At 34.0% G+C, this 16,751-nt stretch overlaps 1 protein-coding gene across 1 annotated transcript in view; it reads left to right on the forward strand.

Annotated features, from left to right (window-relative positions):
- The window catches only part of LOC149789023 (haloacid dehalogenase-like hydrolase domain-containing 5), a 44,350-nt gene that overhangs the window by 9,409 nt on the left and 18,190 nt on the right, over window positions 1–16,751 (forward strand). Inside the window, exon 6 of the mRNA XM_089975185.1 lies at window positions 8,932–8,977. Within this exon, the coding sequence (XP_089831311.1) occupies window positions 8,932–8,977 (46 nt within the window). The remainder of the gene's footprint in view (window positions 1–8,931; window positions 8,978–16,751) is intronic.

A 16,751-nucleotide genomic window follows, 5' to 3' on the forward strand; every position in this document is an offset into this window, starting at 1 on the left:
TAGATTTAGTCCAGATAGTCAGTAATTGGGATGACCTAATTTTTGGTGAAAACTAGAGCTATGAATGTAAGTGTTTGGACATGTACATTTGATTGGTATATGTATTGGTGATTAGGTAAATATTACATTTTCTTGTCATTTGGCAATGTTTTAAGAGTGGAAAAAGGACCAAAAATTGTTTAAGAAATGTTTTTAAGATAATTAAATACTAAAATTCTTTACTAGAATGGGCCCTAGATGACCAAGTGGATCTATGGTGCTTCCCTTTACTGATCACTGCCATCTTGCCTCAGTCTATGTGTGTCTATGTCTATGGCTTAGCCAGTGTGGTTATTTAAGAAAGCTTGCCAGTAGCTTCCTGTGGGTCAGTGGTTCTTCCTGGGGTTTTCCCAGGTTCATCCTCTACCAGATAAACTGGTCACCATGTATAGCCTGTCATTTAATGAGTTCGTGAAAAAGAAACTAATGTTGATAAATTGCCTTTCATTGAATTTATTTGTATTGACTCGCTGGATTAAAAACAAAAAAGGGAGAGTTGTTTGCAAGGATCTGGTTTGAGTAAGAATAGTACACCAAAACTATTTAAAAAACTGCTAATTAATCAAGCCACTTTTGCTTTGTTTTTCATATATTTTGATTGCTGATAATTTTAGTTTGCTTGGCCCCTTATGCAGTCAAGTAGCAATAGAACATGTTCACATGTGACAGTTATCAAATACTACCATTAAGTGTGGTACACGGGTAGAATCAAGCATTCACTACACCCAGGGAGCACAAATGACCAGATATAAGTATATAAAGTGATTAAAGGATGTAAAAGAGCACCTGACGAGCATGTTTAAAAAGAGGAAAATACCATTATAATGGTATGAAATTATGTTTGATTATATTTGTTTCTGACTTTCTTTTACACAGTTCTTTGTTGGCACTGTAATCAGCAAATTATGTTTAGATAGATATGTACATTGTACTAAGTAAAAGGTTTTGGAGATTTGGTTAGTAATTTGTATAATCTGGATACATAGCAGCCAGATGTTTGACATTGTACTCCAACACAGCACTTGGAAAAATCCATTAGCCAGCAGTGTAAGACAACAAAATTTTAGCCTCTGGTAATCAAAGGTCTCAGAGTCACCACCTGGTTGGGCATTTAGATTGTGTTGGCTAGGGTTTATGATAAGTTTGGTTACAAATGTGTAAATACATTTAGATGAGATACATACAGGCTAGATTTAGACTTTGTTGGCTAGGGTTTATGATAAGTTTGGTTACAAATGTGTAAATACATTTAGATGAGATGCATACAGGCTAGATTTAGACTTGTTGGCTAGAGTTTATGATAAGTTTGGTTACAAATGTGTAAATACATTTAGATGAGATACATACAGGCTAGATTTAGACTTTGTTGGCTAGGGTTTATGATAAGTTTGGTTACAAATGTGTAAATACATTTAGATGAGATACATACAGGCTAGATTTAGACTGTGTTGGCTAGGGTTTATGATAAGTTTGGTTACAAATGTGCAAATACATTTAGATGAGATACATACAGGCTAGATTTAGACTGTGTTGGCTAGAGTTTATGATAAGTTTGGTTACAAATGTGCAAATACATTTAGATGAGATACATACAGGCTAGATTTAGACTTTGTTGGCTAGAGTTTATGATAAGTTTGGTTACAAATGTGCAAATACATTTAGATGAGATACATACAGGCTAGATTTAGATTGTGTTGGCTAGTGTTTATGATAAGTTTGGTTACAAATGTGCAAATACATTTAGATGAGATACATACAGGCTAGATTTAGACTGTGTTGGCTAGAGTTTATGATAAGTCTGGTTACAAATGTGCAAATACATTTAGATGAGATACATACAGGCTAGATTTAGACTTTGTTGGCTAGAGTTTATGATAAGTTTGGTTACAAATGTGTAAATACATTTAGATGAGATACATACAGGCTAGATTTAGACTTTGTTGGCTAGAGTTTATGATAAGTTTGGTTACAAATGTGCAAATACATTTAGATGAGATACATACAGGCTAGATTTAGACTTTGTTGGCTAGAGTTTATGATAAGTTTGGTTACAAATGTGCAAATACATTTAGATGAGATACATACAGGCTAGATTTAGATTGTGTTGGCTAGTGTTTATGATAAGTTTGGTTACAAATGTGCAAATACATTTAGATGAGATACATGCAGGCTAGATTTAGACTTTGTTGGCTAGGGTTTATGATAAGTTTGGTTACAAATGTGTAAATACATTTAGATGAGATGCATACAGGCTAGATTTAGACTTGTTAGCTAGAGTTTATGATAAGTTTGGTTACAAATGTGTAAATACATTTAGATGAGATACATACAGGCTAGATTTAGACTTTGTTGGCTAGGGTTTATGATAAGTTTGGTTACAAATGTGTAAATACATTTAGATGAGATACATACAGGCTAGATTTAGACTGTGTTGGCTAGGGTTTATGATAAGTTTGGTTACAAATGTGCAAATACATTTAGATGAGATACATACAGGCTAGATTTAGACTGTGTTGGCTAGAGTTTATGATAAGTTTGGTTACAAATGTGCAAATACATTTAGATGAGATACATACAGGCTAGATTTAGACTTTGTTGGCTAGAGTTTATGATAAGTTTGGTTACAAATGTGCAAATACATTTAGATGAGATACATACAGGCTAGATTTAGACTGTGTTGGCTAGAGTTTATGATAAGTCTGGTTACAAATGTGCAAATACATTTAGATGAGATACATACAGGCTAGATTTAGACTTTGTTGGCTAGAGTTTATGATAAGTTTGGTTACAAATGTGCAAATACATTTAGATGAGATACATACAGGCTAGATTTAGACTTTGTTGGCTAGAGTTTATGATAAGTTTGGTTACAAATGTGCAAATACATTTAGATGAGATACATACAGGCTAGATTTAGATTGTGTTGGCTAGTGTTTATGATAAGTTTGGTTACAAATGTGCAGATACATTTAGATGAGATACATGCAGGCTAGATTTAGACTGTGTTGGCTAGAGTTTATGATAAGTTTGGTTACAAATGTGCAAATACATTTAGATGAGATACATACAGGCTAGATTTAGATTGTGTTGGCTAGTGTTTATGATAAGTTTGGTTACAAATGTGCAAATACATTTAGATGAGATACATGCAGGCTAGATTTAGACTGTGTTGGCTAGGGTTTATGATAAGTTTGGTTACAAATGTGTAAATACATTTAGATGAGATACATACAGGCTAGATTTAGACTTTGTTGGCTAGAGTTTATGATAAGTTTGGTTACAAATGTGTAAATACATTTAGATGAGATACATACAGGCTAGATTTAGACTGTTGGCTAGAGTTTATGATAAGTTTGGTTACAAATGTGCAAATACATTTAGATGAGATACATACAGGCTAGATTTAGACTGTGTTGGCTAGAGTTTATGATAAGTTTGGTTACAAATGTGCAAATACATTTAGATGAGATACATACAGGCTAGATTTAGACTTTGTTGGCTAGGGTTTATGATAAGTTTGGTTACAAATGTGTAAATACATTTAGATGAGATGCATACAGGCTAGATTTAGACTTGTTGGCTAGAGTTTATGATAAGTTTGGTTACAAATGTGTAAATACATTTAGATGAGATACATACAGGCTAGATTTAGACTTTGTTGGCTAGGGTTTATGATAAGTTTGGTTACAAATGTGTAAATACATTTAGATGAGATACATACAGGCTAGATTTAGACTGTGTTGGCTAGGGTTTATGATAAGTTTGGTTACAAATGTGCAAATACATTTAGATGAGATACATACAGGCTAGATTTAGACTTTGTTGGCTAGAGTTTATGATAAGTTTGGTTACAAATGTGCAAATACATTTAGATGAGATACATACAGGCTAGATTTAGACTGTGTTGGCTAGGGTTTATGATAAGTTTGGGTACAAATGTGTAAATACATTTAGATGAGATACATACAGGCTAGATTTAGACTGTGTTGGCTAGAGTTTATGATAAGTTTGGTTACAAATGTGCAAATACATTTAGATGAGATACATACAGGCTAGATTTAGATTATGTTGGCTAGGGTTTATGATAAGTTTGGTTACAAATGTGTAAATACATTTAGATGAGATGCATACAGGCTAGATTTAGACTTGTTGGCTAGAGTTTATGATAAGTTTGGTTACAAATGTGTAAATACATTTAGATGAGATACATACAGGCTAGATTTAGACTTTGTTGGCTAGGGTTTATGATAAGTTTGGTTACAAATGTGCAAATACATTTAGATGAGATACATACAGGCTAGATTTAGACTTTGTTGGCTAGAGTTTATGATAAGTTTGGTTACAAATGTGCAAATACATTTAGATGAGATACATACAGGCTAGATTTAGACTGTGTTGGCTAGGGTTTATGATAAGTTTGGGTACAAATGTATAAATACATTTAGATGAGATACATACAGGCTAGATTTAGACTGTGTTGGCTAGAGTTTATGATAAGTTTGGTTACAAATGTGCAAATACATTTAGATGAGATACATACAGGCTAGATTTAGATTGTGTTGGCTAGAGTTTATGATAAGTTTGGGTACAAATGTGTAAATACATTTAGATGAGATACATACAGGCTAGATTTAGACTGTGTTGGCTAGAGTTTATGATAAGTTTGGTTACAAATGTGCAAATACATTTAGATGAGATACATACAGGCTAGATTTAGACTGTGTTGGCTAGAGTTTATGATAAGTTTGGTTACAAATGTGCAAATACATTTAGATGAGATACATACAGGCTAGATTTAGACTGTGTTGGCTAGAGTTTATGATAAGTTTGGTTACAAATGTTGAAATACATTTAGATGAGCTATATACAGGCTAGACTGAAATATTTACAGATTATTTTTAGTTTGTACCTGCTTACAGTAACTTAATCCAAAATGATGCAGTTTAAGAAAAACAGATACTCAGCCTTTCCTAGTATCAACCCATTAGGCTTACTGAACAGTTTTTATAATGTGCATGATGCGGACATATGTTGCTCATGTTGCAGCTGTTTCATTTACTCTATATACTTCATCTTTTATTGTAACAGGACTATATAACTGTTTCAGTACAACATACATAGCATGATTGTGATATTGTTTCCTGCTGATATTTTGGTGTACATGATAAAAATTGCAATTATGGCAGATCTGGGTCAATGCAGTTGGATTTGTCTTACAAGCAAGTACATTCAATAACCAATGCTGAATTTCTACTAGCAATGCCAAATTCAATGTGAAAATGGTTCATACTTTAAGAAAAGAATGAACAGAAAAATCCTTCTAAACAGTCCTCTTAAGCAGGTATGTTGAAACAATTTAATTGGAACAGTAGTCTTCTGTTTCATTGGCAGCCACTTGCATGGTTTATATGTTCACCTGTTTTGTACAGGTTTACAGGTAGTAAACTAAACTGAGCTTCTTTACACTTGTTAATGTTTGCAGCTTTACCCCCAGGTCTTTTGATGCTATTCATGCCAGGTGTTAATTTTATACATGTGTGTAGAATCAACCATGTATAATAAACTACTTCTTGTTGTCATCCAGTGGTTCATGACTGGTTAATGCCAGATATAAAGGTCACCACGAGAGGCATACTTAAATTTTGGAGACTGGTTATGGTACTGTAAAACAGTAATTACCCAAGGAAGAGAAATCACCAGCCTACCTTTACTCAAAATAATCATGTTCTTGAGCAACCATTCTTGGACCATCACATGTATGGATTATAGTTGTTTCCAAATCCCTCCAGGTCAAAAAGTGCACCTATAAATTAGTGTTTTAAATAGCATAGATAGGAATATCTGCAATTACTGCAATTCTGACTTCTTTTTTTTTACTCTGGGAGATAATTTAATCCATACTTTGGGAGATAATTTTTAACCTATTCTTTGGGAGATAATTTATTCTATCAAATGGATTACATCATAGTCTACGAAGCCAGAATTTCTCAAATTCCAGTCTTCCAGCAGCCCTACTTTTACCTACAGTTTGTCATTCTTTCAATTTTTCATACTTTTTCCAAAATGTTCCTGCTATCCCCATTTTGTTTCAGTTTTGTGTTGAAAATTGATTGCACACTGCATGAGCAACCATAGCAAAGCAAATTCAGGTGGGGTTTATGTGATGCAGAGCTGGGTGTTTAAGGTTTATATTCCCATTTCAGTAATTTCACCATATATTTGGGTTGTATAACTGCAGATGCGCCTAGTTGAAATTATACAGTGTAATTAATAAAAACTGATAGGAATACCCACATTACATTATTGTGTTTATGAATAGTTTCTGCAACTATGACAAGTCCAAAACATTTCAAAGGTACAGTCAAACCTGTTCAGATGGTGACCTATTTAAATCAGTCACTTGGTCACAAGAGCTATTCTAATTCCCCCAAAGAATGGTTTCTCATTGCCTTAGGTGGTCACTGGAGCATGCATATATATATATATATATATATATATATATATATATATATATATATATATATATATATACAGTGACTGCTTTGTGTATGCAAACTAAACTTTACTTGGATGAGACTGATGTGCAAATATTTCTTATTTTTTGTATTCTGTGTATTCTAGTCACATTGTCATGGTAACTTACAGGTATCATTTGGTTGAAATTCAAAGCAAAGTAGTTTACATTACTATGGTAGTAATGAGTGAAAGCAATTCATTTGCTGAATTGTGGGGAAAGTAGTTATGTAATTGCAGCACAAATGGAATTTGCCTGTTGTACCCTGTGTGACAGGTTTAACCAATATCTCCATCTGTTTGCCTGTGGAATAAAGTTATAGCTCATTTTTTTTAAAGTTCATCATTGAGAAGAGATTTGACTTAAATCCCATTTCATATGGTCATTCAGCATTTAAAAACTTGTCTGCAATGGCAGTTTTGATTCATTGGTCACAAAGCATAGTCATATAAGACTTTTGATTCCCAGTTCATCACAAGCCTCGTGCAGAAGCCAATTGTCTTTTGATTTCAGAAAGTTGAGTAACTTTATAATCCAGATATTATTTTTGAAGTGTGAACTGCTGTTTGCAAGTCTAATGTATTTAAGTTGGCTGAACAAAGAGTCAGTCCTTTGTTTACAGTTCTGTGTAGTTGTCAATAGTGGAATTAGTGTTTTGTCAAGGTGCATAAAACAAACTGAGATAAGTGATTATTTTAAGAGTGTTTAATTTTTAAGCTGGCTGGATTAAAGTAAGCAGGATACAGTAATCTTGACATGTGGAATATGAATTTGAGTAAGATCAACAGGTATTTGTATTTTATGATTTTCTTTAAATCGTGTACATATAAAAGATCTATTGATGATAATAATAATAATAATAATAATAATATTCACTGCATGGTATTTGTTCAAAAACCAATTCAGAAAGGTGAACCTGTATACAAAGGTCACATGTGTACATAGTTCAGTTTTGCCTTTTCCCATGCGTTGTTGCAGTTGACAGGTTTTATTTATTTTGAAGCAATCCCAATATATGTACATGAGCATATGCACAGATATGCCATAGTGGTCATCTGTTGAAACTGCAGTGGTCACTAATATTACCTTTAAGTTACTACATATTTAAAGGAACAGTTCAAAATTATGTCTTCTAGACTTTCTCAATACAGTATTTGGTGAAGTTTTGGAAACAATAATTAAATTGCTTGTTTTAGCAGCTGCAGCTGGTTAATATTTTTACCTTTTTGTAATTACAATAAGGTAATATGCTTGCATCTGATAGTTGGAATTAATTACAATGAATATTTTCTGTTGTGTTCATTTGAAGACATTTGGCAAAATGCATCCTGTTATGACCAAAATGGTTATACACAGCTTAAGAGCATAGAGGTAACCCAGTATTGATGGTGGAGGAAGAACCCGGGAAAACCACCAGAAAGAACCAATGACCCAACCTGGACTAAAGAGAATGCTACTGTTCAGAATGTTCCCCAGATGAAATAACCTTATTTTCCCCAACATTTAACCTACTTTTTCACAAAGAGTTGCTGGAAAGACAGAAATTCTGTAAACTATTTTGACCCATCTAACTTTAGACTTGTCTTATCTTTAATGTTGCTGATTTACTAATATACATAATCCTTTTATGAGACAGAGTTAATAGCATTTAAACACAAACACACACACATGAGAGAGAGAGATTTCTTTGGTGACTACTACCCAATTAATACAATCAATGCAACCAATGTTGTATGTACATAATTGGAGACAACCAATGTAAACAGATGTCATGAACAAAATGGTCATATACAACTTAAGAATGTAAAGGGCCTGATCAGTAGATCTATATTTTAAACATTTATCAAAACCATGTACAAAATTTTTAACTTCAAGTTATTTTTATATCATTACTAAAGAAATATTATGGAAAAGAAAGAAAACTTTAACTATAAATTCTTTGGGAATTTAAGTTACTAAACAACTTTAAACTTTAAATTTTTCAAATAATGAATGAAATTCTGGTTTCCTGGCAAAGTTTTAGTGATGTTCTGATCTGCTGTGTAATGAGTATGATTGAAAATTCACCAATTGTATCCCTTTGCTATGTATACATTTACAATTTTACCAGTTACTGTTTTAGTAGATGCTGCATTTGAGTCAAAATTTGAAACAAAATTTCTTTGGGTTTAATTATGGATAATTGCTTAAAATTCTTTTTTTATTTTAAATCACATTTAGAACATGAAATGCTCTGCAGTTTCTGAAACAGAATGGATAACATTTCAAAGTTTTGTTTTTGAAAAAGTTTTGGCATCCCTAATGGAGTATTTGTTAAGAGTTATAGGATTTGTGGAACTTTGCAGGTTGTAATTTATATGCTATTTCTTTCTTTCCAGGTTTGGACATGGTTGTTTTCTTCACTGTCTCGAGTCACTTTATCAGGTGAGTATTAGGCTATTTCTAGTACTTTATCCAAGTCCACAACTAAAGATATCAACGAGTACTCGGATACCCGCCTGTTAATAATAACCCAGGTAAGAAAATGAACAACCAGGTACCCATTTAAAAAGAAATTATTCCAAGTTTAGATCGAGACACAAAATAATGATTATATTTCAAGGCTTGTGTCGTGTGCACATCTGTTCATCATCACAGGGGCTCATATGGCTGCTTACAATTTAATTGTCATACATGTGCAGTATAATAATAAAGGAAAGACACTTCTCTACTTTCTCGCATGACCTTTTTAAGAAATTACACTGATATTTAAAGCTAGACTGTCCTTACTTCGTGCCTGTCCATGGTTCATGTGCCATTTTCTCACAACTTAAACATATTGTTTTAAGATCCTGATAACATTAACTAGGTCAGTACCTTTCGTCATCAGCAGCAGTAAGTACTAATTAAGAAATATTCTAAATAAAATTAAAATATGTACTACAATTCAAGTAAAAGAAAGCACAATATAAATGTCCTGTTTAACTTATGCCATTTTTGGCCCAGGAGTGAGTATTAGCTGTTCAATTCAGGGCTGCTGCTCTCATGTTTGTTTACTGGACACTTTTTATTAGAGGGATACCCAACCCAACACACATTTTTGTCCTGGCAAAGGCAACACAACATGCACTTCTTACACCATGTTAGGAAAACAAATTAATGAAATTGACAACTATAGAGTATGAAATTTGTCACTGAAATATCGAAATATAAGGGAAATCTAATAAAAATGGACCACATATGTAAATATGGTAATTTTTGCATTAATTTTACATTAAACAGTTCCAAGAAAACAGAGGGGATTCTTGAATGTGAAATCACTTGTCATAGATTCATTCTATTTTGATTCTACATATGTAGCAGACTAGTCTAAATTGAAAATAAATGGTGCCAGATATTTAAAAGAATGGGCTGTATCGATGTGACTGTTGGATGTTATATGACTGAAAATATTAGAGGAGAGGGATTTTGTTAAACTTAAAATCATGTTGCACCTGACTGTCGTTAAAGGACGAACCATTTCAGGTTTAGGATAATACAACAGTCATCATTTCTGGACTTGACGACTATTCGCGAAAGTTACTGTAGACATGTAGACTAGTTAAAGTGACTGCTATTGTTATGCATAAATAAGTTATTAAATTGTGATTACTAGTTCTATATGGCAATTGATGTAGATCCTCCAGGTAATGAGTATGGTAATGATTATATAATAACTGGTTCTGTATGGCAATAGGTGCAGACCCTCAAGAAATGATTATGTGATAACTGGTTCTGTATGACAACTACTTTAGACCCTCAAGAAATGATTATGTTATGGCTGATTCTGTATGGCAATAGGCGCAAACCCTCTAAGTAATGATCATGTGATAATTGGTTCTGTATGGAAACTGGTGCAGTATGACAAGTATGAATGCTTGTTTTAAAAGCATAAAAAGAGAACATAATTATTGATCATATGATATAAATCCCAAAGGGAAGTTTGTGTCATGTGATGTAGGATACAAAAAACTGAATGATGAATCGAAAGAAAAAAAATCAGTAGCATACTATAGTTTCATGGTACCAGTCAATGGGTACATGTTGGAGCTTTACAGTTTGAGTTCTTGTTTTTACTTTCCTTGACAATAGAGATGGCTCTTCTTTTCTTTTTTTAAAATCAGACCCCTTGAACATTCTGTCATGGTTTTCAAAATAGTCACAGTATTATTGAATTAAAAGACACCAAGAGCCAAAGAGAAACAGCAAAAAATGTTTCTTCTTTTCAGACAGGTTTTAGTTATTAAATGATAAATCTTTTAGTAAAACTAAGCAAAGTGATTCATAAATGTTGATTTAGAGCAGGTGTCCTTTATATGAAGGTGCCTGCTAAAGTAGGTTTTACTTTTCACTGTATGTCCCAAATGTATTAACTTTAATGCGTTCATCACAATTTGAACATGTCAAGCTTTATAGGTTTCACCCTATAACAATTACTTGGTTTAGGTCTTAGCTTACTAACAGGTGTCAGCAAGTTAATGTAGCAAATGTTTAATTTGATATACTGCCTGTAACTACAGGTGTTCCTCCAGGATCTATTTTAGGTTTACTACTGTTTTTCTGACATTCACTAATGACCTGGGGCCCTGAGTGTCAGAGTGGTCTAAAGCTCTCACCATTATGGATCACATAATAATAATAATAATAATAATAATAATGACCTTATTTAAAGAGGGTAACACAATTAGCTAAAAACTAATCTACCTAGAGGCCCTCATACAAAGGAATTCATTTATTTAAGCTGCATCTCTGAAGCCACTGGATGTATTGGGTTTGGAAAAAGGAAATAGAGTGGGCATTTCTAATCTCAACTGGAATACTATTCCAGAGCAGAGTTCCAGAGTATTGGAAACTTTTTTTGAATAACTCCTTTTTTGGTTTGGGAATTTTATACTGTTTGGTAGACATGGATCGCAGGTGGGGAGTATTACCAGGTAGCCTATACTGGAATAGTGATTGTAAATATTCAGGAGCACTATTATGAGATATCCTGTACATTAATTTGGCCTTTCTCAAACAGATTCGGTCTTTAATAGGTAATATTTTTAACCTACCAGCTAAACTTCCCTTGCTTTCTTTCTGGATTGATATTAGCCCAAATGCTCTTTTTTGAAGATGTGCCAGCTTTGCTATGTTTTTATCATTTGAATTACCCCATACTGTACTACATTAGTCCAAATAGGGTTGTATGTAACTGTTATAAAATAGTTTTCTGTGCCTTTTAGGGAGAAAATGTCTTATCCTACTGAGAAGCCATAAACTTGAATTGACTTTTTTATTGATATGTTTGATATGTTCAGTCCATGATAGGTTATTATCTACCAGAACACCAAGTAGTCTATCATGACAGACCATTTGCAGATTTGTATCCTTCCATGTCAGACATAGTTCATCACTATCAAGATTTGTCCTTCTTTGCCATGTTGAGATAAGTAATATTTTAGTTTTACCAGTATTTGCCACCATGCCATTACATGTGCACCAGTTTTCCAGTTTGTTTAGTGCATTCTGTAAAGAAATTTCGAGCTCATGCTTTGTGTTTTGGATGTCTGACAATGTTGTGTCATCTGCATAGAGATCTGTAGATGATATTGAGACTCTTAGTAAAAGTGGTAGGTCATTAATAAATAAACTGAATAGTAATGGACCTAGAATTGAGCCTTGTGGTACTCCATATCTGATTGTTTCAGGTTCAGACAGAACATTATTTATGTAAACATGTTGTGTTCTCTCATTTAAGTATGAAGTAAACCACCTAATTGTTCTTTCATCACACTGGTAGATTTTCAGTTTCTTCAAAAGGATTTCATGATCCACTATGTCAAAAGCGTTCCTGAAATCTACAAATACAGTTCCTATTATTCTACCTTGGTCAAGTGCTTGAAGCCATTTATCAGTTAGGGAGATCAAGGCAGTCTCACAGGAATGGTTCTGTCTAAAGCCTGATTGATTAGGGTGTAACAGCAAGTGTTTGGTTAAATATGACATGAATGAGTCATGGACATGTTTTTCAATCAATTTTGTCAAGTTTGGTAGTATTGAGATTGGTCGGTAGTTATCAGCATCATCCTTAGAACCAGATTTGTGAATAGGAGTTACTTTTGCAGTTTTCCATATTTTAGGGACAGATGAGGTTGCAATACTTAAATTAATTATGAATGTTATGCTATCTACAATAGCAAAGGCAGAAGAGTTAATGAGTCGTGGACCAATCTGATCAAGTCCTGTAGCTTTCTTGGTATCAAGTTCACTGAGACATGTTTTAACAAAGTTTTTTGACACTGGTGGGATAGAGAAACATACCTCCTTAGAGATTTTGCTGCTGCAGAACTTTTTCAGTTCATTAAAGTTGTTTTCTATCACTGGCTCTTTTAACTTTGTGGTAATGTTGATGAAAAAATCATTGAAAACATTTGCAATGTCAGTTTCATCAGTGACTATGGTGTCATTTACCAGAAGTGAGTGAATTTTATTTGTCTGTTTTTTGTGCGTTCCTCCAGTGAGTTCATTGAAGACTTTCCAAATGGAGTTTGTGTTGCTCTTTTTGTTTTCAAGCAATGATTGATAATAAGTCTTTTTTAGCTTTTTTAATCATACTTGTTATTTTATTTCTCCATACTTTACATTGTGCATGGTTTTCCATAGCCTTGAATTTGTCTTGTGTTTTCATAGCATCTAGGATTTCAGTAGTAAGCCAATTAGGTTGAATTTCAGTCTTTACTCGATGTACTTTCAGTGGTGCATGCTTAGATACTACATCCATGAATAAGTCCGTCCACACCCTCATGGCTTCATCTGTGTCATCCAAATTTTGGATCATATTCCATGGAACTTTATATAGGTCATTGAGAAATTGTTCTTCATTAAAGTTTTTGAATGATCTGTAAGAGATCGTTTTATGTGTATTTTTCTTATTTTTCTTGCATTTAACCATTCTTGTCAAAAAAGTAGGATAGTGGTCACTAAGACCAACATTCGGTACATTAACACAAGCCACATTGTCTGACAGGTTGGTATAAATGTGATCAATAAGAGTGCTCGATTTTTCTGTTACCCTTGTAGGCTCATTTACCAGCTGGTCTAGGCCTAATGATTCAATAAATTCGATCCATTTGTTCCTTATTTGAGTATTGAGAAGGTCCTTATTTATATCTCCGAGTATATATGTTTCTTTCTCCTGTGCTAGAACATTTTCCATTTGTTTCAAAAAGTTATCATTCCAAAATGCTTTGAAGGAAGGTGGTCTATAAATGAAACCAGCTAGGAAAGATTTTGCATTATTTTGAAAAATTTCCACCCAGATACTCTCAATTTCATGTGACTCCAAGTCAAGTCACCTTTTTACATTTACATCTTCCCTGATGTATACAACAAGACCCCCCCCCCGCCGCTGTCTCTCTGTCCCTACGCAATGGTTTATTGTAGCCTTGACAGTGAAATAGATCATCATTGTGGTTAGCATTTAATTTGGTTTCAGTGAGTCCTAAAACACATATATTATTTTCCTTGGAAGACAACATTAACTTAATCTGGTCTATCTTTCCCACTATACCTTGTACATTTAAGTGACCTATGTTAAAACCTTTTGTATTTAGTTTTATATCAATTATATGTATGTCATCATGCAATGGGGTACTCACTGAGATTGTCTCCATACTACTTTTATTATTCTGACATCCTATTTCTATATTTAAATGTTCATATATATTAGCAGCTTCAAAGTCACATACAAACCCTGAAAATCCATTTACATTTGCATCTACAATAGTGTCCATTGAATAGTTAGAGTCAAGAGTCCCACTGGGTACATTTAGATTTTTTGTAAATGAAGCATTGGCATTCTCCTCTTTGCCAGCTTCCTAATGTGTATACATTGATGGACAAAGTCTTTGTTTGTGTCCATATTTATGGCACCTGAAACACTCGATCTGTTTGCCATGATGGCATAACTGTGTCATGTGCCCAGTTTCTCCACAGTTGAGACAGCATTCTTCATGAAAGCGCCTGAAAATGGGGGCATACATGTTAATATTTCTCAGTAGCTGAGAGGTTCCTTTTCTGCTTAGATGAATTTTGTCTCTGTGGTAGAGACTAAGGTTGACATCCTGATTCTGAAGAAAGAAAGATGTATATTGTGGAATGTACTGTAGGTTGAAGTCTTCACATAGGTCAATTATCAGATCATTTATTTCTTTGGCCTTGATGTCCACACGAGGAGGTAGTCCTGATATCATTAATTTACATGTATTTGGGCTGCAATACCTAGCAGCATACAATAAACTTTCAAAATCCGTTTTGAGTTGATTTAGTGACCTTCCCTCACAGGCATCATTTCCACCTACTAAAATAATAATTTGTTTGTATTTGGTTAGGTCACTGTTCATTATTCTGTCTGTAATGTTGTTGATTTTTGCACCTCTTAGAGTCTGTACATCTGTTTTAAAAAGTCTCCTTGGTATTATACTTTTCAAAATTGAGGAGCCAATTATTAGAGTCCTATCTTTTCTGGCTTGTGATGTCACGTGTTGGACTCTGGCTTGTATTTCAGACACACATCTTGGAGGAAGGGGTGCTGAAATTGGTGTTTCAGTTGTGTGAACTACTCGTGTTGATTTTGACACATTTGTCTGAGCACTGGGAAATGCAGTTGTTGGTGAAGGTAACAGACTTGTCTGAACTGCGGGCCGTGGATGTACACTTATTGCTGGTGTAGGTGTGGCACATGACAGAGAAGGGGGTACTGTTGTTTGCAGTGCAGGATTACTCTGGGTATCAGTTTTTATTTGCATGGTTATTTTACATTTTCTTTTGGCTGGTACTGGGATTGTCTGTGTCTGAGCATCTGATACTGTTGATATTTGGGAGTCTGTCTGAATTGCTGTTTCACATGAGGTTACTTGCTCATTAACCTTTCCCTGTGCTGATTTAATAGCATGTAACTGTAGTTTTAATTCTTCGATTTGGGCCTCCAATTTCCTAATTGTTTTTTGATGTACACACATGAAGAAATCATTAAGGCTTAAGCCATCACTGTTGTGGTCATGATTTATGGAGCGTGTAATTGCTTGACACTCAGGAGGGGTGTTAATTTTATTGCCTGAGTCAATTAGGTCAAAGACCTTAGGAGCTGTTTCATGTTTGGTACTACATCTAGTTACTGGTGTAGATGTCAGCATATAACTGCCTTTTGCATGGGTATTCTCATCCTGTCTACATTTACAGATAATATGATTTAACCATGGAAAACTGTTTAGCCCCTGTATGTGTAGGCCACATGTTGTTTTATACAATGTAGCTGTCACAGTGTTTTTCTCTTGTGTTCTGTAGATAATACCATTTTGTACACTTGAACTGCATGAAGTCATGCAAGGTTCTGAATCCAATATCTGTTTTACAAACTCAAACTTTTGTGGATCTGTATTCACAGGGATAATGTATTTATTATGTTTGACCCTCAAGAATTATGGATAAATGTCAGCTATATTGGATAACCCCAAATCATCATCTGCACCATTGTTTTCATTTTTATTCTGAACATGACTTTCCTGCATGGGATTATCTATGTGGCTCTGATCTTCAGGTATATCAGACATACTAAAGCCAGAGAATGATGCAGAAAAGGTTGAGCTGAATGTGTTGAGTAAGGAACCTACAAGGCTGGTATTTAAATATGTTTCCATGATTCTGATATTTTCAGCTTGTTCATAGCAGTGATAGCAAAAGTATATCAAATCCTTATTTATGACTAGCACATATCCATAAGCTTTTGAATGAAACTTGCATAATGTGTTTGAGTTGGTATCAGCTGAAGTTCAGATATGGTAGGTGTAGTTCAGTTTCAAGTATATCCACTTCGGTAGCCATCTTGGATAACCAAAAATCCTTTGTTTTGAACAGGTTTCCAAATTCACTTGAATACATGAACATGTGCACATAAAATTTCACTTACACTAACTTAATATTGTCATAAATCCACAGTATAAATTATGTCTACTGGTATTAGCATATTTAACACCAGTTTTTACACCAAGTTCATTGAACTGAGTGGAGCTGTGTTAAGACCATATATACATGGCAGCAATCTTGTTGGTGGATCAATATTATGCATGACTTCACATCAGAAATGCAACCCACTATGCATTGGATGGTAGCATCAACTTCAGCTGGGTAGCAACAGTTC

This window comes from Sinohyriopsis cumingii, chromosome 11 (assembly GCF_028554795.1).
Source record: "Sinohyriopsis cumingii isolate HCF-2022 chromosome 11, ASM2855479v2, whole genome shotgun sequence".
In the NCBI taxonomy this organism is placed as follows: Eukaryota; Metazoa; Mollusca; class Bivalvia; order Unionida; family Unionidae; genus Sinohyriopsis; species Sinohyriopsis cumingii.